The 23,297-nt window shown below is 49.3% G+C and overlaps 1 protein-coding gene across 1 annotated transcript in view; it reads left to right on the forward strand.

Moving 5' to 3' along the window:
* Nucleotides 1-11,917, forward strand: part of THBS4 (thrombospondin 4) — a 42,978-nt gene extending 31,061 nt beyond the window's left edge. The window contains exons 12-22 of the mRNA XM_084801657.1: nt 201-308; nt 564-723; nt 1,866-1,984; nt 2,886-2,938; nt 5,630-5,823; nt 6,739-6,917; nt 7,749-7,797; nt 7,906-8,102; nt 8,863-9,035; nt 11,001-11,140; nt 11,683-11,917. Coding sequence (XP_084657783.1) covers nt 201-308; nt 564-723; nt 1,866-1,984; nt 2,886-2,938; nt 5,630-5,823; nt 6,739-6,917; nt 7,749-7,797; nt 7,906-8,102; nt 8,863-9,035; nt 11,001-11,140; nt 11,683-11,744 — 1,434 coding nt within the window. The 3' untranslated portion in view covers nt 11,745-11,917. The remainder of the gene's footprint in view (nt 1-200; nt 309-563; nt 724-1,865; nt 1,985-2,885; nt 2,939-5,629; nt 5,824-6,738; nt 6,918-7,748; nt 7,798-7,905; nt 8,103-8,862; nt 9,036-11,000; nt 11,141-11,682) is intronic.
* The last annotated feature ends 11,380 nt before the right edge of the window (nt 11,918-23,297 follow it).

Below are 23,297 nucleotides of genomic sequence, written 5' to 3' on the forward strand. Positions count from 1 at the left end.
GCCTTATCTGGCTTTTTGGGGAAGGTTCTCCTGGTCCTATCGAAAAAAATTTTTAAAGTAGCTGCATCTCAAATGGAGCGAACGAAACAGCCATTAACCAAGCTGGGCAGCCACACTCAGTCTTGAGGTCAGAAATACTTCTTGGCAGGAGCCGGATGGATAGGACATGACTCTCAGCTGTGTCCCCCACCCCCAATCAGGATAACTGCAAGTATGTGCCAAACTCAGGCCAGGAGGACGCAGATAGAGACGGCATTGGAGATGCGTGTGACGAGGATGCTGATGGAGACGGGATCCTGAACGAACAGGTACCGGCTTTGCCAGCCCAGCGCACATTCTCAGCAGCAGTACCAGGGGTGGTGGAAGCGAGCCGGGGAAGCCAGTCACTGGCATCAGTACCCCAAACCTCAGGCTCCTAAGCCCACGTTCCCATAGCATTGTGGCTTTTTGTCCTGTAAGAGTCATGAAAGTTTAAAATATAAAACGGACAGACTTGGGGCAGCCACACCAGTGAGGCAGGTATAAGTGAGTCTAAGTAAGTGCCCTACTGCCCCACCATTTAGGACAACTGTGTCCTGACTCACAACGTAGACCAAAGGAACAGCGATAAAGATATCTTTGGGGACGCCTGTGACAACTGCCGGACCGTCCTGAACAATGACCAGAGGGACACTGACGGGGATGGAAGAGGAGATGCGTGTGACGATGACATGGATGGAGACGGTTGGTTTGTTTTGCTCAGTCTTGTATTTGGAATTCCTTTGTCCTTCTGGCCACCTCAAGGGTAGGAATAGACACGCGGATTTGGGAACTCCCCTCTCTAAGATTCACTCTGACCTATGTCTGGTGGTCCAGTAACCCTCGCTGTTTCTGATGCTTTATACCATTGGCAGGGATTCTGTAAGAGTCAGGGCTGTGTCTGTAGGGCATCTGCCTTCCTGCCTTCTCCCCTACCCCTCAACATGGAGAGACCTGGGAACGGAGAACTGAGATCTCAGTAGGGTGAAAGAGCACACCCCGGGGACAGGCTTGTCTTGAAAACAAGCCAAGAAGATGTGGCCGGCCCCTGCCTGCTCTGGGCAGGGCTGGGATGTCATGGTGGCTGTACTGCCCAGCTTTGGGACTCTGCCCCCAGGGACTTTGTGTGAGCTCCATGCCATGGGCAGCTCTGAAGTCTCATCAAGCTTGAGGATGGACATTTCATTCAATATGGCGTCCAAGTCCTAGGCGGCCTAAGATCCGAGTTTCTGAAAACATACCACACCAGCAGAACTTCCTTTTAAAGGCGCTACCCCCTCAAACTCCCCCGTTCACTCCTCCAGCCACCCCTAAAGCATAGGCTTGGGTGAGCTAAGGTGACAGCCTCACTCCACTGGTTTGCTGATAAACCAGTCCGACAAAATATCCTAACTTGTAGCATGTGTCTGTTTCCTCCTCTCACTGCATGAGCTTAAGTATACCCAATATCGCTCCTCTCACTGTTGCTAATCTCAAGTATCACTGAACACGAAAGTGGGAAATGGGGATTCAATAGGGCCAGGCCCAGCTCCTGCACACCACACCCCAAAGGCTTTATGTCTCCATTAAAACTTTGTCACCTACAAGGTCCTCTGGGTCAGCTCACCCAGTCATCATGGCCTCCTTCTGTGGGTGCTGCTGCAACCCTTAACACCTTAGACAAATTAGATCAAGAGTTGTTGGTGTTTGAGCCTCCCAGAATCCTTCATTTGCCTCCAGACACTAAAGATGACAATGTAACAGTGGCACAGCAGAGGTAAGACCTGACCTCTTGGCAGCTAGAAGTCTCTATGATCACCGTTTTCAATGACTTTCTCCTGACCCAAGGTAGCACTCTTTTCTTGCAGGAATAAAAAACATTTTGGACAACTGCCCCAGAGTCCCCAACCGCGACCAGCAGGATCGGGATGGTGATGGCGTCGGAGATGCTTGTGACAGCTGTCCTGATGTCAGCAACCCTAACCAGGTTAGTAAGGCAGGGTTCACACTGTAGACTGCACTCCCTCAGGCACAGATTCACTAAAGATCAGGACGCAGGAAAACCCAGCCAGGCTGGTGGCCAGTTGCTTGCTGTTGTATCAAGGCTCAAGTGGAGAGATGACATGATGGGACTAAAATGGTCCATGTGAGATAGTTATGGACAGCCACACTGATGGATCAGGATGGGACCCCTTGTGGGAGCCCTGGGAATCATCTCCCAGCCACCCAACACTGGTGACGTCAGTGGCATGAGCTTACGTATACCCAAACAATTTTCTACCGTCAAAGGAAATAAAAGCATGGACAGGAATTGGACCTCGTGCCCCACTTTGGTTCCTAAGTCTGTGAACGGGCATTTGCAGACTGAGTTCAGTCAGGGATGTGTCGGTTCCCTTCCCACACACCTGCTGCCTGCATCCCCGGGGCGTGGTGAGCAGCCTATTTCTGAAGCCCTGAAGACGATGAGAGGCCTCGTTACCCACTCAGCCTCGCTCCCCATCCGGTCCCAACTCCAAAGTACAGAAGTAACATGGAGTCAGTACACTTTGACCCATGCCTGCAGCTGGCTCCCTTCCAACCTGGCCAGAGCAACCATTCCCTGCCTGCCACCACAGTGCCACCACAGTGCCACCAGAACCCTTCCCAGTCAGCTCATCTGGTGTGTGTGGGCGGCCCCTCCACGAAGCTTGATATTTTAAAGGGCTTTTTTTTTTAACCCAGCATTGTGCCTACACCAATATAGTGTTGTCTTTTTGCAGTTTTATAGCAGCCTAGTTCCCAGGAAGCAATCCCTGATGCCCAGTGATGATAGGCCAGGCTTGCCTTCTTGGGGGACAGTCCATACATGCAGGCCCAGCGGTAAATGACACGTTCTGCTTTCCTTGCAGTCGGATGTGGATAACGATCTGGTTGGGGACTCCTGCGACACTAACCAGGACAGGTATGGCGTGCACAGGGAAGCAGGCGGGGCGTCTGGGGAGACAGGGAGATAGCGGAACTTTTTTGCTGGCAACTTGCTCCAGGATCTGTGTGGACCAATCAGGTTCCTGGGAGACAATGGCTCCATCTCTGCTCCCGGTCACTGTACCTCCCTCAAAGTGCTGTGTAGGGAGTGGCAGTGTCAGCTCCACCCAGCACTTGAGCTCTTCTGCAAAAGGCATGAAACATCATGGAGCCTTGCCGGAGAGATTTGGAGTGAGGCAGCCAGATGCCGTTCTTAGCCTAATCTCTCTCTGTGTCTCAATTTCCTCACCTGTAAAATGGGAGCGGCTGTGGATATAGGAAGCCAATAGGCTGTTATCAAATTGAGTTAACCCAGGAAAAGTGCCTTTTGTGGTTTCTGCTATATTGCCAACACTCGATAGATATTAGCCCTTTTATAATCATCATCAGGAAAAGTTCATCACCACCACCCCCCAAAAGAGGGGCTTGCTGAGGAATCACTGTTCTTTCGTTGTCCTTGGTGTTCTTCTGTCTCACTGAGAGGATTTATTCTATGTGAGAGCGTTCTGCCAATCCTCCTAGCGCAACATGGAGTCCTACATGAAGACGGAGGAGGGCTCGGGACAGAGCACACGCAAGGCCAAGAATGCAGTCGCCAGCATCACCACAAAGAAAACGGAAAAGGATGAGGAGCTGAGCGGGTGCAGGAGGAAGGCCACAAGAAAACCATAGTTAGGCTACTCAGCCTCAGGAGTCTGCACTCCTTCATCTGGGCCCTTCCTTGCGGAATTTTCACCCAGTTACTAGGGATTTCACCCACGTCTTGCACCTGTTAGCCAAACACTCTAATACCGAGCTCCGTTTTATTCCCATCCCCCCTTGGGTCCTTCTTGGAAAGGTGGCCAGGGCAGGTCCGAAAGGTTAAAGATCCCTACAGGCAAAGCAGGACAACACATGGCTCTTCTAGTAACGGGACCACAGACTCCATTGCCTTACAGGGTCAGTTCAGCCAGCATTGCTCAGAACAGCTCCTTCGAGGTCCCCTCTCTTCACATTCTCTCCTTACGGCCGTGAGCACCCCAGTAAGGTAAACTCAAAGGTCTCCTCAATCCTTTAGAAGCTCCTTGTTTCGTCAGAACAGTAGAGACAGTCGCCACACCTCATAGGTTAAGTGCAAACTCAGAATGATTTAGGGCAAGCTCCAGCACAGGGCCCTCCCTTGGGCAACCTGCAGAAGAGAGATGGTGGCTGTGTCGTTGGTACCACAGCACAGGAGAGGCTATCAGTGACGCAGTCTGACACTGCTTGTCGCTCTCTCTCTCTCTCTCTCTCTCTCAGAGCAGAAGGTAGGACTGGTGCCCTGACAGCTGCCCTAAGTGATATGTGCTGTGCATCAAGAATTGTCCCCAGCCACGGGTCATCATGTACTCCGATTACCATCTATAGAATTTTCTAGAATAGCCTCTCCCACCAGCCTCTAGACGTTTGCCTGAAACAAATGACTCATGCTGCCGCACTTTCATTCCATGAACTTGGGCCTCACCAGGAGGCGGGTAGGCACTGTTTGTTTCTCCTCAGAGGGGGCAGGCCTCTATGGATGGTTCTGATCCAGCGAGCTCACCACTGTGCTAGAAGGGCTGGAATTCAGCTTTCTCAGCCACAGTACTCAGATGTCCACTCACTCTCTCAGGGGCTCTTCTGCCTCCTGTATGAAAAGGAAGGCTTCCCTCTGTCCTGTCCTAGAGGGCATACAAGCAGTTTCTAGGCCAGGAAAGGCCTGGAGTGAGGCATTGTGAGAGAGAATCCACTTTGATCTCTAGTAGCCATGGAAGGTCCCAGAAGCCTCAGATGATCCTCCTAAGACAGAGCAGTTGTACCCTGCCCGCCATGCGCATGCACGCGCGCGCGCGCGCACGCACACACACGCACACACACACACACACACACACACACACACACACACACACACTGGCCCTTCATCCTAGAAAGAAGAAAGTCAAGTGGACAGAGATCAAGCTTCCTGTGAGGGCTTTAGACCAGCCCTGGGATACAAGCAGTGCACCCTCTTCAGGGAAAAGAATTGCCCTCCTCACCACCACCCTCCACTGGCATTCAGGTCTGAGTCCTCATGGGGTTACAAAATGGGGAATTGTTGAAAAAACAATGTAACAGAAAACACCAGGGGCCTTAGTTCCTAGAACCAGGTGTTTAGGATATGCTTTTACAGGCATTAAAGTTGAATCAATCTCCATGCTGCCCTATTAGGTAGGCCCTGTTTTGTTTTGTTTTGTTTTAATCACCATCTTATAGATGAGGATCATGCACCTCTCTGGTCCAGCATCATGCCTGAGGTCACTGCTCACCAGTGCCGGAGCCAGGACTCACACACCGTCTCCCCGTCTCCTGCCTTATACACTCACACTTCCTTGGAGTTGAGGTGTCATCTAGCTGTCCTGAGAGATGACAGCAGCCCTGAGTCACAGATCACAGAAATAGGCTCTTATCTTCTCAAACAGGAAATGGCTGGCTTCCTTCAGGACACTGAGGGTGAGGGAGTTGTGTCTGGGGCCGTTTTTTCCAAGAAAGTTCTGATAGCGTCTGATAAAACCCAAGCTGCTGACAGCCCACCCAGACTCCTGCCTGAGAGCAGAGCCTTCCGTCTCCTACTAAACTAATCTCTCCCCTGTAGTGACGGGGACGGCCACCAGGACAGCACAGACAACTGCCCCACCGTCATCAATAGCGCTCAGCTGGACACTGATAAGGACGGGATTGGCGATGAGTGTGATGACGATGATGACAACGATGGCATCCCAGACCTGGTGCCCCCTGGCCCAGACAACTGCAGACTGGTCCCCAACCCAGCGCAGGAAGATAGCAACAGTAAGCATTGCTCAGCCCAGGGCTGCCTGGGACGGACACACACACACACACACACACACACACACACACACACACACACACCCCTCCAGATTCCCTGCAGCCACATGAAGGGATGCACAATCTCCCAGGGTGTCCTTTCTCCTTCCGCACCAGCCTCTGCTTCAAACCCAGCTTGGGTACACAGTAGACATCTGGTAGACAGCAGTCCACAACTGGGTCAGAGCTGATTAGCCTTGCCGCTTCCTGAGCTGTCCTGGGATGAGGTCACGTAGAACATGACAGAGCCACATGTTACATAGAGCTCGGTCCCCAAGGCCCTCAGCACAGCTCCCAGTCTCACTTGCTCTTGGCAGCAGGAGTGAGAAAAGGAGCCGTACAGAGAGAAATGCACACACTCGCACGCCCCGTGGGGACTAGGCAGGTAAGGAACCGTGTGACACAGGTGGAGAGGGCTCATCCTAGCAAAGCTGCCAGGTCAGCCACGCGGAATGCACCTGCAGGCCACATTCAGCTTAATGGACACCAGAGTTAGCCTTAGCAGTATTCTGGCGATAATAATTCATGGTTTTGTGCATACATTAGACATTTGCCCCATATAAGGCAAGGCTTAAGATCTACCAGGAGGTAAGCTGTACACAAGAACCTTCTGGGAAGGAGTTGGGGCAGCCTTTTAGACTGGTGTTACAAGAAACTTCAGGCAGTTTCTGAGTGGCCTGATTGGCTGCCACGAGGGCTCCAAGGCATGGCCCAGATAGCTCAGCAAACATGGTGTTCCCCTCCTGACCCTGAAAACTCTGTCTTGGAGGTGGGAGTTTGGGCCCCTTCTCTGCTGAGGAGGTGAGCCTCAGCATCTTTCTGCTGAGGAGGTGAGCCTCAGCATCTTTGCATTCCTGCCTCCTCCCTTCACCCTCCTAGATGATGGCGTGGGGGACATCTGTGAAGCTGACTTCGACCAGGACCAGGTCATCGATCGCATTGACGTCTGCCCCGAGAATGCCGAGATCACCCTAACTGACTTCAGGGCCTACCAGACTGTGGTCCTGGACCCTGAAGGGGATGCTCAGATTGACCCTAACTGGGTAGTCCTGAACCAGGTATGTATTACATGTTGCCTGCGGTCCCACTCGGCCCCTCTACCTAGGACATCCTGAGAGTGGTGGGCAGCATGCAGAGGGCACTGGCCGCCGCATGTCTCTAATCTCTTGGCATATGCTACCCCCTCTTGGCCTTGAGGTACTGTACTTTTCGTAGTGCTGAAATTGACTCTCCCCAAGACTTCTGTGGTTGCTCGTGGTGGCCTTTCAGAAAGTGGCTGAGATGGGTGAGATTCAAGCCCTGGCAATGTAATCTATGAGCCATGCTCCCCATCTTTTCAATAGACTTCCCCCTGCATGTTCTCCTAATTATGCCACTGAAAGAGGAGGACACAAGGGCTAGTAGAGGTTCCAGAGTCACAAAGCACATCGCATTGGTCCTCATTTCATTGCTGTGGCTCTGACAAAATACTCTGACCAAAGAATCTTAGAGAAGGAAGAGTTTATTTGCACCCACAATTCCAGCTTATTGCTTGGGGGAAGTCAAGGCAGGGACTTGAAACAGCTAGTCACATCCGTGGTCAAGAGCTGAGAGAAATGCACGTGTGCATGTCTAGTACTCTGCTCCCTTTCTCCACCCACATGGTCCTAGACCAAACCTAGCAAGTGGTACCGCCCACAGTGGGCAGAGCCTTCCAACATCAACTGACATAATCAAGACAATTCCCCCACAGATGGACACACAGGACATCCTAGGCTCGACAGTCCATCATGGGGTGTCTCTTCCCAGGTGATTCTCCTGCACACAGTCACAGCGCCTGAGGTTCTGGGCTACCCCAAGTTCTCTCAGCCCCTCAAGGTTGTTCTGAACTCCCTCCCCTCTCTCCACAGGGCATGGAGATTGTGCAGACCATGAACAGCGACCCTGGCCTAGCCGTGGGTACGTCCTGGGCCTCTTGACTGTGTGTGTCTGTGTGTGTGTGTGTGTGTGTGTGGAGTTCCACCAGCTGTTAATGTGGCCTTTTCCTAATTGCACTCATCTCCACAGGGTACACGGCATTTAACGGAGTTGACTTTGAAGGGACCTTCCATGTTAATACCCAGACAGACGACGACTATGCCGGCTTTATCTTTGGCTACCAAGACAGCTCCAGCTTCTATGTGGTCATGTGGAAACAGACAGAGCAAACATACTGGCAGGCCACACCGTTCCGCGCTGTGGCAGAGCCTGGCATTCAGCTCAAGGTATCGGCAGTTTGAATCCCCAGTTGAAGGCCGTCCGTCCTTTCTTCTAGGCCTTTTACCTTCCCGAAAGGCACTGAGTTAATCTTGATAAATGGATGCAGCCATGGTGATGCTTGTCCCAGGGAGCCTAGAGTGACGGCCTTGCCTTCCTTCGGTTGAGCCAGCACTTTCCAACCTGTGGGACTCAATCCTGCAAATGTCAGGGGTCAAAGAGGTGGAGAGGGTAGCTCACGCCTTTAATCCCAGCACTCGGGAGGCAGAGGCAGGCAGATCGCTGTGAGTTCGAGGCCAGCCTGGTCTACAAAGCAAGACCAGGACAGTCAAGGCTACACAGAGAAACCCTGTCTTGAAAAAAAAAAGTGGAGAAGGTTTAAGGCATGCGTACTTCAGGCTGACCATGTCAAAAGCTAGCCAATGTCTTTCATCAAAGGGATGAACTGCACAGGAACAGTGGGCTACTTCTGTTACTCCTGATAGGACAGAAAGCACACTTCCACAGTCAGACAGTTGTTGGGAGCTTTCAGTGGGCAAATGGGTAGACCAACAGACTTGTATCAGGAAAAAAAGTAGCATGAAAGGCATAGTACTATCCACTGCTAAGCTCCACAGGGCTGGAGCCAGCTCAGGAAAAATGACATTTGCAGTTTTTGCCTCTGCAGCTGACAGTAAGCATGAGTCCACCTCCATGTTGGCCTCAGATGCCTGAAGCAGAAAGGACCATCATGCCCTGCGCTAACATTTTGCTCACGTCTTTGTCCAGGCTGTGAAGTCTAAAACTGGCCCAGGGGAACATCTCCGAAACTCCCTGTGGCACACAGGGGACACCAGTGACCAGGTCAGGCTGCTGTGGAAGGACTCCAGGAACGTGGGCTGGAAGGACAAGGTGTCCTACCGCTGGTTCCTTCAGCACAGGCCCCAGGTGGGCTACATCAGGTAGGCTGGGGGTCCTTCTGCCCCCATGGAGGGCATGGAGGGGTGGGCGCACAGTACACTCTACAAACCAGAGCCTCCACTTCCCCGAGCAGTCCCAACCTCTGATCATCCTCAGGGCAGGGCTTCCAGAAGAAAGGTGGGGTGAAGACACAGAGCTTAACGCATCCCTGGATAGTAGGGCCAAGCTGCAGAGCTAAAGTACGTCATGGGGAGGCCATGGCTTGGATGTGCTCTTAGGAAAGTGTGATAGTGGACCAGAGGAGAAAAGACATGCAGCTGGGATGGTACCCAGACGTTCCCTACACTCCTCCAGCACCCCATAGGATCCCTCTTCATGGGTAGTCCACACTGACTACAGAGTCCCTTGCAGTCTTGTCCTTTCTACTTGGTCCTAAGTCCCAAAATGGCAGCATCTGTGGTTCAGGTCTCCGTTGTGCTCAGCACAGTGCTGGGCATGTGCTGTAACACAGTGTGAACTGTGCATCACATGACTACTGTGATGGCCTCTGTTTCTCTATAGGGCTGTTTTATTTTTTTTTTGTTGTTGTTGTTTTGTTTTGTTTGTTTGTCTAACTGGTCTTGGGAGTTACAGTGGCTTGGGGCTGCATTTTGCAATGTAGTCAGTGTTCGTGCCCTGGACTTGCAATGCTTGTGTGGTGATTTTGGTGGGGGGTAAGGGGGCGGGGGCGGTACATGGATTGCCTCTTCCTAGGCAGGGCAGAAAGGTACCTGGTGCTCTGATGTACCTGTTAAGAACAAAGTGGTGAGAGCTAACTCACGTTCTGGTCCTTGTGGTCTCATGTCACATGCCTCCATTCGCTCCACAGGAAGACCAGGTGTGGTCGTGTTCTTACCTGATTGAGCCCTCCGCATCCTAAAATGAAACCACTAAAATATGACCTATGTATATAATTTTAGAAAGGTCAATCTGAACCCCAAAACTGCGGAGAAATAAGAATTGGTTACTGCACAACCAAACAGGAAATGCTTGGGCACAGCTCCACCAGAAGACAAAGGGAGCAGCCACTTGGAACCATGCCTAGAATCACACGAAGGTGGCATTTAAACACGGAGCAATGTGTAGGAAAATTAAGGATTACAGCGGCGTTGCCAGTGCTGACTTGTGAACCAATTCTTAATTTCCGAACAAACAAAACATCATGCTCAGGCACTCCTCAGTTTACCCTGAGGGAGCTGAGTTTAACTTAAAATGGGTGTAGAAGGCCTGGCGGTGGTGGCACACGCCTATAATCTCAGCACTTAGGGGGCAGAGGCAGGCGGCTCTCTGTGAGTTCGAGGCCAGCCTGGTCTACAGAGTGAGTTTCAGGACAGCTAGAACTGTTACACAGAGAAACCCTGTCTTGAAACCCCCCACCCTGCCAAAAAAAAAAAAAAAAAAAAATCAGTGCAGAAGAGAACGGTGCTCAGGGTAAAACAGTTCCCTCTCCCAAGCCCCTCACCTTCCCAGAGGACACTCCACAAGGGTACAGCATGCAGGGTAAGCTTTGGCTGTTCACTCTGGGGGCTCCTGTCATTCAGTGCGCCTGTGACAACTGAAACTGCCCTCACAACTGCCTAAAGCCACTTATTCTCTTAGTGGGAATCGAGGCCCTGAGAGCCCCCCAGTGAAGTCAGCTAGAGCTAAGGACGCACCAGCAGGGTTTCTAACTACAGTATCCAGACAGCAGAACTCTCAAGGCGGTGGCGACACAAAACTCTTGTCCACGGTGGTCAGGCTATTTCGTTTTAACTCGCCACTAAGTACCTATTCAGGAACTGTGTGCCTGACACCATGCTAGGCCTGTTTTAGATAGTTTGGGGAGACATGGACAGTTGCTTCCTGTCCTAGGGAACTGCTAATCTCACTGGGGAGGGACCAGCCAGAGTCAGTGAGGAACATCTTGTCTGAATTGTAAGTTGGCAGTGGGACCCCGTGCTCACCGCGGACACCTGTGCTGTCTGCAGGGTGCGGTTCTATGAAGGCTCGGAGTTGGTGGCTGACTCGGGGGTCACCATAGACACCACCATGCGCGGAGGCCGACTTGGCGTGTTCTGCTTCTCTCAAGAAAACATCATCTGGTCCAACCTCAAGTACCGCTGCAACGGTAACCTCTGTGTTATCATCCCACAACATGACAGGGAGTGACCAAGAGAGAAACGGTAGCTTATTGCTGTAGCATCCATCCATCCATCCCCCCAAAGCCCAGAGCACACACCACGTGCTCATTAAAACCTGATGTTCCCTGCAGTAACTCTAGTGAAAGGCAGAACGGGGCTTTCCTGTTTCCCCAAATATGAAAATTGGAAACCATAGAATTTAACTGCATGGTTTAGAGCTGGGGGTTCAGTGAGAAATTCAGCTGGTTTAATTTACAGGCCGCCTTTCTTTTCATAAGGCTCACACATAATCACGGACTGAAAAGGCACTCTGCCTGCTAATTTTCCTTAGGCCTATGAATAAGCACTGCTGGGCTGTAAGCCAACAGCGCACAACAAAGCAGCCTGAGGTAGAAAATGGCTACAAGCCTGTGGGAGTTTTGGGTGAGCTGACAGCGCCCCCTACAGGAGGCCTGGGCAGCATGCGGTGGGCCGTGATTCCAGGGTGGAGGGACATCTCAGTAACCATCAATCCTGACTGTTATTGCAGACACCATACCAGAGGACTTCCAGGAGTTCCAGACCCAGAGTTTCGATCGCTTGGATAATTAAGCCAAAGAAGCAATCTTACAGCTGCTTTCTCCAACGCTAAAAACGTCATCTTTTTTTTTTAAACTTCCCATAATTCTCTTTATATAACTGTGGCTTCTTTTCTTTTACCAGCCCTAATACGTCAAAACTTTTTATACGAATGTGGAAATAAAGGAGAGACTATTTCTAATTACCGCGAGACTCAGTCGTTTCTAGTGTGAACTTGGGCTTTGACGGTGTGTGTTGTTTTCTGAAGGCTCTTTGGTAAACGTAAGGAATTGTTTCTTTTTCCTCTTGAGTGTCTAGTGTGTGCCCCTGAGCGTGTGTGTGAACTGGACAACCAGACAAAAGGTCTTTTCTGGGGTGACCCTACTTGGTGCCACACTAAAACCTCTTTTCTGCTCACATAGTGGCCTCCTCATTCTTGGAACGGAGTCTCTAGGGCACCCTCCCTAGGCTCCCAGAGGCCACATTCTGAGAAACCTGAAGGAGATATGGCCCCATCCTTTCTGACCCTCTCCCCTCACCCTTTCTGTCACCACCTTCCACAGACACTTACTTACATATTTGGCTCCCCCTAGTGTCATGTGAGTCCAATGGAAAAAAAATGGGATCTTGTCATTGAATTCCGGACCCCATAGTGCCAGGCATGGAGTAAACAGGCAACACACATTTGCTGGGCGAATGAATAAAGACTAGTGGCCTCTTAGATGACCAGAACAATGGGATGTAGATGGGTCAGGTGAGCCCTCTTATAACCCCTGAAGCTGCCTGAAATCCATGCTCAGATGGACAGTAGGGCCAGTTGCTGTGGGCACAGGGCAGAGGCTTGCCTCATCCATGCACTAGCCGTCACTTTCCAGTTGTCAGTCAAGATACACAGAAATGTTATAAATCCCCTTGAAAGTTAATTCCAATACGTTTGGTGACTTGTTTTTATCACCGTCATCACCACCACCATCACCATCATCATCACCATCACCATCACCACCACCATCATCATCACCATCACCACCACCATCACCATCACCATCATCATCACCACCACCACCATCACCACCACCACCACCATCATCATCATCATCATCTTATGGTTTTAGATGGGGTCTCATGTAAACCAGACTGGCTTCCAACTTTCTGTGTAACCAAAGATAGCCATGTGCTTCCAGCCCTCTTGTCCCCCTTCCTCAATGCTAGGCTTACAGGCATATGTCATCTCATCTGGCTTCATGAGGTACTGAATTCTAGGTACTGAATTCTAGGTACTGAATTCTAGGTAGCCATTCCACCATTTGAGCCCCACCCCACCCCAACGCTAGCTCAACAGTACATTTTTCATTCCTGTAACTCCCTAGAATACCATCCATCAATCACACACTATAAACACTCACTCCAGTGTTACCACAGCCCCAGCACTCAGCGTGTCTAATACTGGCTAACAGTATGAGCCATGCTGGATTTGGTGTCACCTTCTTTAGCTGTAAAGCCTAGAAGGAGGTGGTAGGCACCAAGTCTCAATGAATGGGGAACTTAAGCCAGCTCATCCTCATGGCCGCTGGCAACCCAGTCGGCTGGTGGAGCAGCCACATGGCTGCCAGCGACTCTTCTCAATCTCTGGGTGAAACACAGCTACAGACCTTTCCCAATTTGGAAGCCCCTGTGTGGGGAAGGCAGGCAGGCCAACGGCTGGAGATAGTGGGGATAGCCACCTTTCAAGTATCCCTCTTTTACAGCTCACACAAAGGTACTTTCTGAGCCCTTGGGTCTTTTTTTAAAGCCCTGAGGCTCTCTCTTTCTTCTGCTCTGTGGTATAAGGTGATTATACTTGTATAGCTATTTGGATGCTTTTCCTCTAGACCTCTTGGTGTTTTATTAGGCACGGTGAGGAAGGTTACAGATCCTCTTCTGGAGAAATGTTTCTGATCACTGAAGCCTATCAAATCATATGCACGAAATACGGTCATCTACTAGGCAAGTGTGTTGGCTGATCAGATCTGGGGAGCCTAGGTTTAATCTTTGCAGCATCCTCCAGCCCTTACCTTCTTCCCACCCCCTCATCTGTGATGTTCCCTGAGCCTTGGTAGGATTAGTATAGATGTCTCGCTTAGGGCTAAGCACTCAACACTACTCACTTAACCACAGCACTTTGGACCCTTGAGTCTTTGCTCTAACTGCTGCCCACTTCAGCTGAAGCTTCCCTCGTCAGGGCACCAGCAGCACCAGTCTGTGGGTATAAACATAAACACTCAGAAGGCAGTTTGTCAACAAGTCAACTCAGTAGAACAGCAATAGGACCCCTTCCCCCTTAGAGCCTATGATCTCCCAAGCCACAGGCTTTGGAGCAGACTTACAGTACTGGGTGTGAGTGTCCCCTTCCCATGGAGCAGGCCTCAGATCCTCTCCTGATTGCTTCTGAAACTTAGGGTATAAGAGATATCACTTTGAGGGAGAGCCCATGCATACAGGATGTAGGGGAGAGCCCTTGGACAGAGAAGGACACCCAGGGTATCAGGAGTAGAGGCCCGGGACATAGGATCAAGCAAAGAAATGGATTCATAAGACATTCTGCCTCTGCCTTGGGAAGACAGGAGACACTTCCTTCTCCCACCGGGGGCACTAGCCTGTGTTTCACAAACAGAAGTGAATGCCTACATCTTCCTTTTCATGTGGCCTATAGAGTCAAGGAGGGTGATAGGGGTGCAGAAGGTAGTCACTCCTCCTTATTTTATGGTCCAAATCAGGAAGCTAACAGAAAAGGAAGTAGCTAATTAATTTACATAAGTAAATAAATAAGATCTGACCCAGAAGTAAGGCATCTTCAGAACCAAGGTGTTGGCATAAGGTTACTGTATAATTCAAGGGCTGATTTCTGTATCCCATCCTCATAATCTGGTTGCAAGTCTTGTTCTGAGAATCTCCTGTCTCGATGTTGTATAAACTCTGCTCCCCAATTGTCCTTTTGTATGCCAATAAAGCTGCTTATAGCCAATCAATGAGCAGGGGGGAGAATAGGGCTGGACTTCCTGCCAACCACAGGAAGGAGGAGTTAGAAGAAGAAGCAGGGGACTGAGCCAGGGGAAGAGGTGCAGGAGAGATGACGAAGATTCAGGTGGAGCAAAGAAAGAACCAAAAAAGCAGGTAACTTGAGGGGTTTAAGCAAAAATGGAGTCAGGATAACGTAGAGGGTTAAGAACAGACTAAAACTGCTCAAGATTGTGTTGTAAAGCTTTATAAGCAAATATTAAAGTCTCAGTTATTTGTGTGATAGCCAGGATAAGAAATAAACTACGAGAAAAAAACAGTTTCATAAAAAATGACCTTGAACACCAGGTGGCTGATAACATGAATTGAGAGGAGGTGATGTGCCATTTGGAGCCACCTGTGGGGTCCTAGCAACATTGGCTTTTTCTGGAATAGGTTTTACTTCTTTTACCTTCCCTTGTGTGTGTCATCCGATGTGTCAGGCTAATGATACGGAGAGCCCATTATAATAAAGCAAAGGTCAATTAGTGGTCATCTTAGTCACCTGTGCCCCACGTAACATGGCCTGTGGTTGTATTAGCCTCCAGATATGTGGTTGCCCCTGTCTCCTCTGCCTGTCTGGCCTGCCTTGGTAATGATGGACGCTTCATAACGCTTTTCTCTCAGGGCTAAGCTCTTTATTGGGCAGGATGCTTATCCTAAGGCCATCTGAAACCACAACCAAAATAAGCCTTTCCTCTTTGCAAACAGATCGTATCATAAATGTTGTTATAATAAAGGAATGTTGAGCAGCACAGGAGAAGGCAGAGATGAGGGAACCATAGGCCCACAGATCCCTCTTCAAGTGACCATGGCCATGCCTAGCCCCATAATTTTAAGCTAGTTGACCACGTAGGGGCCTCAAGTCTGTTTGAACCTGTGTAATCTTTTATTTACTTCCTCAAACCCCAAACTTCCCTTTATGGGCTTATTTTGGGGGTACACAGAGGTCAGAAGAGGTTCTAGGTCACTGACTCATCCACCACAGCCTCACTGGAATGAGAAGTCTGGGCCTACTCCCCACCCAAATGGAATGGTTGAACTCAGGGAAACACAAGAAGGAATGGGGAGGGTGGTCACTGTCTCCAGGGCATGGATCTGACATCTGGACGACCTCAGAGGTCAACTATTGCTAATGGCAAAACATCACAACCAGGGAAATTTATGAAAGAAAACATTGAATTTGGGGACTCACAGGTTCGTAAGATTAGAGCTCACAACCGTCATGGCACGGAGCATGGCATCAGGCAGGCATGGCACTAGAGAGGTAGCTGAGAGCTCACATCCTGATGGGTGTAAGCAGAGAGAACTAACTAAACACGAGGCAGAGAGAGCTAACTGTTAATGGCATGTGCTTTTGAAACCTAAAAGCTTGCCACCATCAATGAGGCCACGCCTCCTAATCCTTCCCAAACAGTTCCACCAGATAAGGATCAAGCATTCAAATAGATGAGCTTATGGAGGCCATTGTCATTCAAACCACCACATTAATGATCTAAAGAATAAGCTTATCGGGGTTGAGGATTTAGCTCAGTGGTAGAATGCTTGCCTAGCAAGCACAAGGCTCTGAGTTCAGTCCTCAGCTCTGGGGAGAGGGGTTGGGGGGGGGAAGACAAAATAACAAGAATAAGCTTATCTTTGGCCATCTAGAGCCTCCTGAAAAAAGTAAAATAGCTACCCCAGGAAATACTGTGTAAAAAATCAGGCTCATCAAGGAAAAAAACTGGAGTTGCTCAAGAGGCAGGGGGACGGCACAGGAAGCAGAGAAAGGGCAGGGGAACAGAAGGTGGGAGTCTAGAGCAGTCGGTTGCTCCCATGCCTGTGCAGCATGAGAAGGTGACAGAAGCCTCTGCTGGGGCAGCCATGTGACTGTGGGCTGGAGCAGAGTTGAGGGCATGCCCACAAATCTATCCAATGGCTCCACTGAGCATCACGAGAGGGCAACAGTGAACAGCAGATCCCCCATAAGAACACGCTCTAACTACAGTGGCCACAGTGGGTACCAGGAGATAAGGCTTAATCCTCTGAAAGCACTCAAACCCCAGGATTCCTGAGGGGAAGATGGAGTTGAGGAAGAAGCCACAGTTAGGACTGGCATCAGAGGCCATCTGGGAGAGGACAGAAGGCATGCTGAGAGCTGGGCTCCTCTCAGTACTTACAGGGGGGAACGGGCAGACGGGCAACATCGAAGCAGCCTGTACCCAAGCATGGTGGTCCTCAGGGGCTGCCAGGGATGCCCCCACAGACACTCTTAGCTCCAAAGGTGTCTCTAGGGCCCTGCCTGTCCAACCTCAGTCACTACAGGCGGAAGCAAGACAGTCTCAGATTTAGGTACAGAGAGAGGAGCCTTCAAAGCACACCTACCACTCCAGATGGACCCCCTTGCACTTATGTTATTGTTACAAGAAAAAAAAAACTGATGAGCACAAAAATCAAGGAAGTACAGGAGGCTGGGGTTTAGTTCAGGTTGTAGAGTGTTTACCCAACATGCTCAGGGCTCTGGGTTTGATCTCTTGTGTAACATCAACTGGGCAAGGCGGCACACCCCTGCAACCGCACCATTCCAGACGGAGAGGATATGAAATCCAAGGTCATCTTTTTGTTTGGGTTTTTGTTTGTTTTTTTGTTTTTCGAGACAGGGTTTCTCTCTGTAATAGCCCTGGCTTTCCTGGACTCACTTTGTATACCAGAGATCCTCCTGCCTCTGCCTCCCGAGTGCTCGGATTAAAGGCGTGCACTACCATGCCCGGCTCCAAGGTCATCTTCTATACGGTAAGGTGGAAGCCAGTCTGCAATACAAGAGACCCAATCTCAAGGATTGATTGATTGATTGATCGATTGATTGATTAGGAAAAAACAATGAGACCTGCAGAGCCGTCAGAGGCCCCCTCCATCATCAGGACAGTTCACATTCATACCGTAAAACACAGCAGGCACCCACTGTTGAGAGCGACTATGTCCACAAAGAAGGAGTTTTCTAGCTAAGTGGAAACATCTGTCACCACATTTGGAGGGTTTTGGTTGGTTGGTTGTTTTTTTTTTTCCTAGACAGATGCTCATTCGTTGCTTATTTTACAGTGCTCACTAGAGTAGAAAGGAGCAGCTATCTAGTGTCTAGGAAAGTGTATGGAAGGAGGACTTTAACTGAGAAAGCTCTCACGCTGCTTGTTTTTATTGTTTGTTTGTTTGAGGACACGGTCTTGCTTTGTAGCCCAGGCTAGCCTTGAACTCCCAATCCCTCGCCTCTATCTCTCAGTGCTTGGTGTGTAAAACCACGTCTAGGTGGTGGTCAGATTATTTTCCATGTTGCCGTCAACATTCCCGCCCTCACCCTCTGCAGCAGATTCAGTGGGTCGCTGCATAGGAGCAGAGCTCCCCAAAGCCCCTCAGTCCTGGATTTTCCTCAAAGTCCCTGGAGGATGAGAACTGGGACATGTCCAGGTCCACATGCTCCCCACCCCCACCCCCACCTCAATAAAGTACCCGTGAACAGGCTGGTGACATGGCCCAGTGCTGGGGTCTGTATCTGGTGACAGAGAGGTGGAGTCAGCAAAATGGAAAACTCTGACCACTGGTTGCAGTTTGAGCAAGTGGCCCCCAAATAGCTCGAGCCATCTTTGTTTATACAGTATTTTAAAGCATTACACATATACAATATCAGATTAACCTTTAATTATTAACCAAAAATCTCAACATGTATTAAGTTTCTCTTGTTCCCTCCTAGTGATTAACCTCTATCCATATCTAAGCAATATAGTATTACCATCCAAATGATTACATCATAGCTAAATACATCTAAGTATTGCAAGCCAAATGATTATATCTAGCCAGGCACAAGCAGTTTGGTTTGTGCGCAGGCTGGGGGAAGACATGCAGTTTCAAAGTAAAAACAATTAAAATCCAAGAATAAGTCTCTAACAGCAAAATAACTTTTACATCTTATTATAATCTGAACCAATATACTCATAATATATATATTAAGCTATCTTATAAGCCAATTTTATATAATTATACAGTATGGTCCTACTCTATTACAACTTTCTCATTAAGCAGAAACAATTATCATTTTTCATTATCCAATACTATTTTCTTCTTTGTCCAAGGTAGGAATGAATCTATCCAATTTCTTTTAAGATCATAACAAATTTTTACTTACTAGCTTGTCCTGAAGTTGAGTTAACTTGACCTAAGAATGAACTCTCACTATTGACCTTCAGGGCCCCATCTCAGTTGGTCCTGTCTCTTCAGACTCCATCTTCTCTTGGTGTTGACCTTTCTCTCGCTCTGATGCATTAGCATACTTAGGTCCTCAGAAGCAGTTGACCTTTCCAAGCCCTTTTTCTTCCTCCAATATTTTATCAATATTTCAAGACCATCTACTAAGGAATCTTTATTATAAAGTTCTTGGCCAATCACATCTTTACTTGACCTTAATAAACAAGCAGGGGTCATAAGCAGGAATCATGGTTCCGTCTCTTAAGGGTTGACATAAGTATTCTGGGCATCGATCCCACTGGATCTCACCAAGTGGAAGAAAAGCTCCAAGGGCCTTGCCACAAGGCATGCATGGATGGGTGGATAAATGGGTGTATGCATGGACAGATGGATGGATGGATGACAGATAAATAGATATATTTGTGGGCTTGTAAAGACAAACAGCATCAAGCTCAGCAAGAGGCTGCTAGTGCATGGCTCTTTGCATATGGTCCACTAGAGGGCAGCAATGCTCTAAATATAGCCTTGTTCTCAACCCACGGCTCTTCCTTTTGGTCGTTTTCACACGTGTTGATTTTGGAGTGAGCCTTCCTTTGATCTTTCCTTCTCCCCCACCTGCCTGCCCTTCTCCCTAGCTTGTTCCCTTTACTCCCAGTATGCCCTGTCTATACCACAGGCATCCTTGAGAGGTCCTTGCACCGAGATTAAGAAGGATGTAGTTTATGAAATTATTCCTCTGTTCAGAACACGATCGATGGTCAGTCCTGGTGGTCCAGTGCTTAGCAACTTCCTTTACCTAAAAAAACAACAGCAACTACCACAAGTGAACCGTGCCAGTATGAATTAGTGTCTCAGAGAACACCGGCTCTCATGTCTTTAAGGAGAAAATTCTTTATCCTCAGCACAGAGCCACAGATGACTTATGGCCATGAGCGCAGAGCCATTCATTTATCCACACATTATTCACTCATTTGTTCGTTTAAGTCCTGCTGAGCAATGCTGTGTGTGTGGTGCCACACTAGGGACCGTGATGGCCAGAACAGTGTGTGCAACACCTCAGTGCAAAGAAAGCCTTCGTTGTCTCGTGTGGTCCAACAGAAAACTGTCAGTTCAAAACACTGAAGGTTCTTTGCTTTGTTTTTGCTTGAAGTGTGTGTGTGTGTGTGTGTGTGTGTGTGTTGGTTTATGTATGTGCATGCATAATTCAGGTGTGAGGTTCTCAAGAGCAAAACTCACTTTTTTGATGTTGTGACACATCTGCAAACCGGACAGATGGCTCAGTGGGTAAGAGCATATGCTGATCTTGCAAAGGCCCCGGGTTCAGCATCCACAGCCATCTGTAACTCAAGTTTCAGGGGACCCAACACCCTCTTCTGGCCTCTGGTCACTGTCTGTACATGGTGTATAGACATGCACACAGTTAAAATACCCATGCACATAAAATAAAATAAATCTTTTTTTTTTTTGGAAGTTAGACATGTGTTTATGTCTTGGACGAACCTATATTCACTTAGCCACGAGTTTTTAGCTGGCTCCAAATGGGACCTCAGCCTAAAGCTCCCTGCCCCAAACAATGGGTTTCCAAGGATTGGGAAACCAAGGTAGCCTTCTAGTCCAGAACAGATTGCTTGACACTAATGCAGGGAGAAAAAAACAAAAACAAAAAACAAAAATCAGGGGCCGAGTGGAGTAGGGCAGTCCAGAAAGGGGAGGGGAGGGCTTACTGTTAACCTCAGCAAGCATCAGAAACTTGGGAGAACTCACAGTGTCTCTTAAGAAAACTCAAAGTCAGTTGGGGACTCATTCAGGGTGCAGCTCTTGCCTGGCCCGCGTGAGCCTGAGGGATTCTTAGGCACCTCCACAAACTAAACTGAATTATAAAAATGTAATGGGGATGTCGTAGCCACACTATGTGCGCTCCTGTGGGGAGGGCCTGTGTCCTCCTGTGTCCCGGTCTCCATTAAACCTTTTGCCACCCGCTTACGTTCCTCCATTCCAGTGAGCAAAGCTAAAACCTTCTGCTTGTGATGTCAAGGTGCACTGTGAGCCCTGGGGATGCCTCAACCCCTCCCTGTGCCTCTTTTTCCTAGTCCACAGTGAGTGTTGTCAAAGCCTGGACTCCAGTCCAGGTGTTCACCCTGCATGTATCAGCAAGGTCCCCTAACACAGAGAGGGTTCCCACAAACTGGGTAACTGAGGAGACTTGGATAAAGAGGCCGTTGAAGAAAGTTAGGGCCTGGAGATGTAGCTCAGCTGGTAGAGCTCCTGCCTGGAATGCAGGAAGCCCTGGGTTCAATTCCTGACACCACATATAAGCAGGAAAGGCAGGGTAGTCATTCGCTCTCCTAGAACTGCTGAGGTGAAGGTAAGAGGACCATCCTGAGCTCCACAGCCATCTCAAGACCAGCTTGAGGGACATGAGTGTCTATTATTATTATTATTATTATTATTATTATTATTATTATTATTATTATTATTATTATTATTCATGTGTATTGGTGTGAAGGTGTCAGATCCCTTGGAACTGGAGTTACAGACAGTTGTGAGCTGCCATGTGGGTGCTGGGAATTGAACCCCGGTCCTTTGGAAGAACAGACAGTGCTCTTAAACACTGAGCCAATCTCTCTCTCTCCAGCCCCAGAGTCTCTGTCTTGACAAAGAAAAGAGGTGAGCAGGTTCTAGGAAGCAAAAGAAAACATCCGTTGGCAGGCGGATCGATGTGAGTTCGAGGCCAGCCTGGTCTACAGAGTCCAGAACAGCAAAGGCTACACAGAGAAACCCTGTCTCAAAAAAAAAAAAAAAAAGAAAGAAAGAAAGAAAGAAAGAAAACATCTGTGCCCCTGGTCCTTCCCACATTCATGACAAGAGGAAAGGAATGTCCCCACTTCCTGGAGATGGTCAGTGAGAACAAAAGGCTTTGTAGAGATCCTACCCTGAAAGGCTGAGGCAGATTCAGATGCAGCACCCACACCTTCAAAGTCTAAAATCATTCTCCGGTTACAAAAGACATCTACTAGGTGTGCAAAAAAAGATGAGTTGACGCAGCAGGTCCGAGGAGCCCAGTTTGTTCTGCCAACACTTTGCTGGGCCTGGCTGGTTTCAAGGGTTAATCTGCATTATTAAGGTGACGAGAATCTTCTGGATTAATGAAACGTGCCTCTGAAAATGTCTGCAAGGGTGTTTCGAGAGAGGACTAAGGAGCAAGACACCCCTGAATGCTGGGCAGCTAACTGGCTGGGACCCCTGCAGGCGGAAAAGGAGTGAGAAGTCCACTAGCACAAGCCCCTCTCTGCTCCCCCCCCCCCCACCTCACCCCACACGTCAGGAACAGCAGAGCCAGCTGTTCTCGGCCTGCAGCTTCTGGGCGCCCCCTCATACACCCCCACCCCATCCCCACACCAGCCATAAGACACTGTCTTCCTCTCACAAATTGTTTCCTTTATCTGTTTGTCATAACAGCCACAACAGCCCTCCACATCTGGCACCGGAGAGCCATCAGGCTGCAGGTGGCCTCACTGGGACCCGTGCCACTCCACAGTGCACACCCCAACCCTCCAAAAGCCCAGATGCTTTGGTGGCCTGCCTATCCACTTACTGGTGCCCAGCCACAGGCACCTGCAGCTGTCTCTCTCTAGGCTTTCCTGGAGCAGAGCCTACTGTCTGCCCAGCTAGTATCCTAGCTACGGTTTCTATTGCTGGGATGAAGTGCCATGACCAAAGCATCTTGGAAAGGAAAGAGTTTATTTGCCTTATGATTCCACATCACAGTTGATCACTGAAGGAAGTCAGGACAGGAACTCAAGCAGGGCAGGAACCTGGAGGCAGGAGCAGAGGCCATGGAGAGATGCTGTTCTTCATGGCCTGCTCATCCTGCTTTCTTATACAGGGTCTGAGACCACTAGCGTGGGGGTGGCACCACCTACAATGGACTGGGTCCTCCCATATCAATCACTATGCCCTATAGACTTGCCTACAGCCCAATCACATGGAGGCATTTTTCTCAATTGAGGCTCCCTAAACTCTGATGATTCTAGCTTGGGTCAAGTTCACACACACACACACACACACACACACACACACACACACACACACACACACACCAAAAACCAAAAACCAAAGACCTAGCCAGTACAGGTATGATGCTGGAGAATTATGAACCCTGACATGGTCTCCTACAAGATTAATGAGAGACGGTCTATTGAGGGGACTACTTTGTGGTAAGTGTTCTATGCCCTCAGCATGGTTAACCTCCAGTTGCTCTCAGGAGAATCGCTTTCCTCCTCATCCCCTATGTAAGGACCCTCCATATCTCAAGAAACGGAGATACTTGTATTCTGA

The sequence above is a fragment of the Acomys minous genome (assembly GCF_964271855.1).
Source record: "Acomys minous genome assembly, chromosome: 11".
Lineage (NCBI taxonomy): Eukaryota > Metazoa > Chordata > Mammalia > Rodentia > Muridae > Acomys > Acomys minous.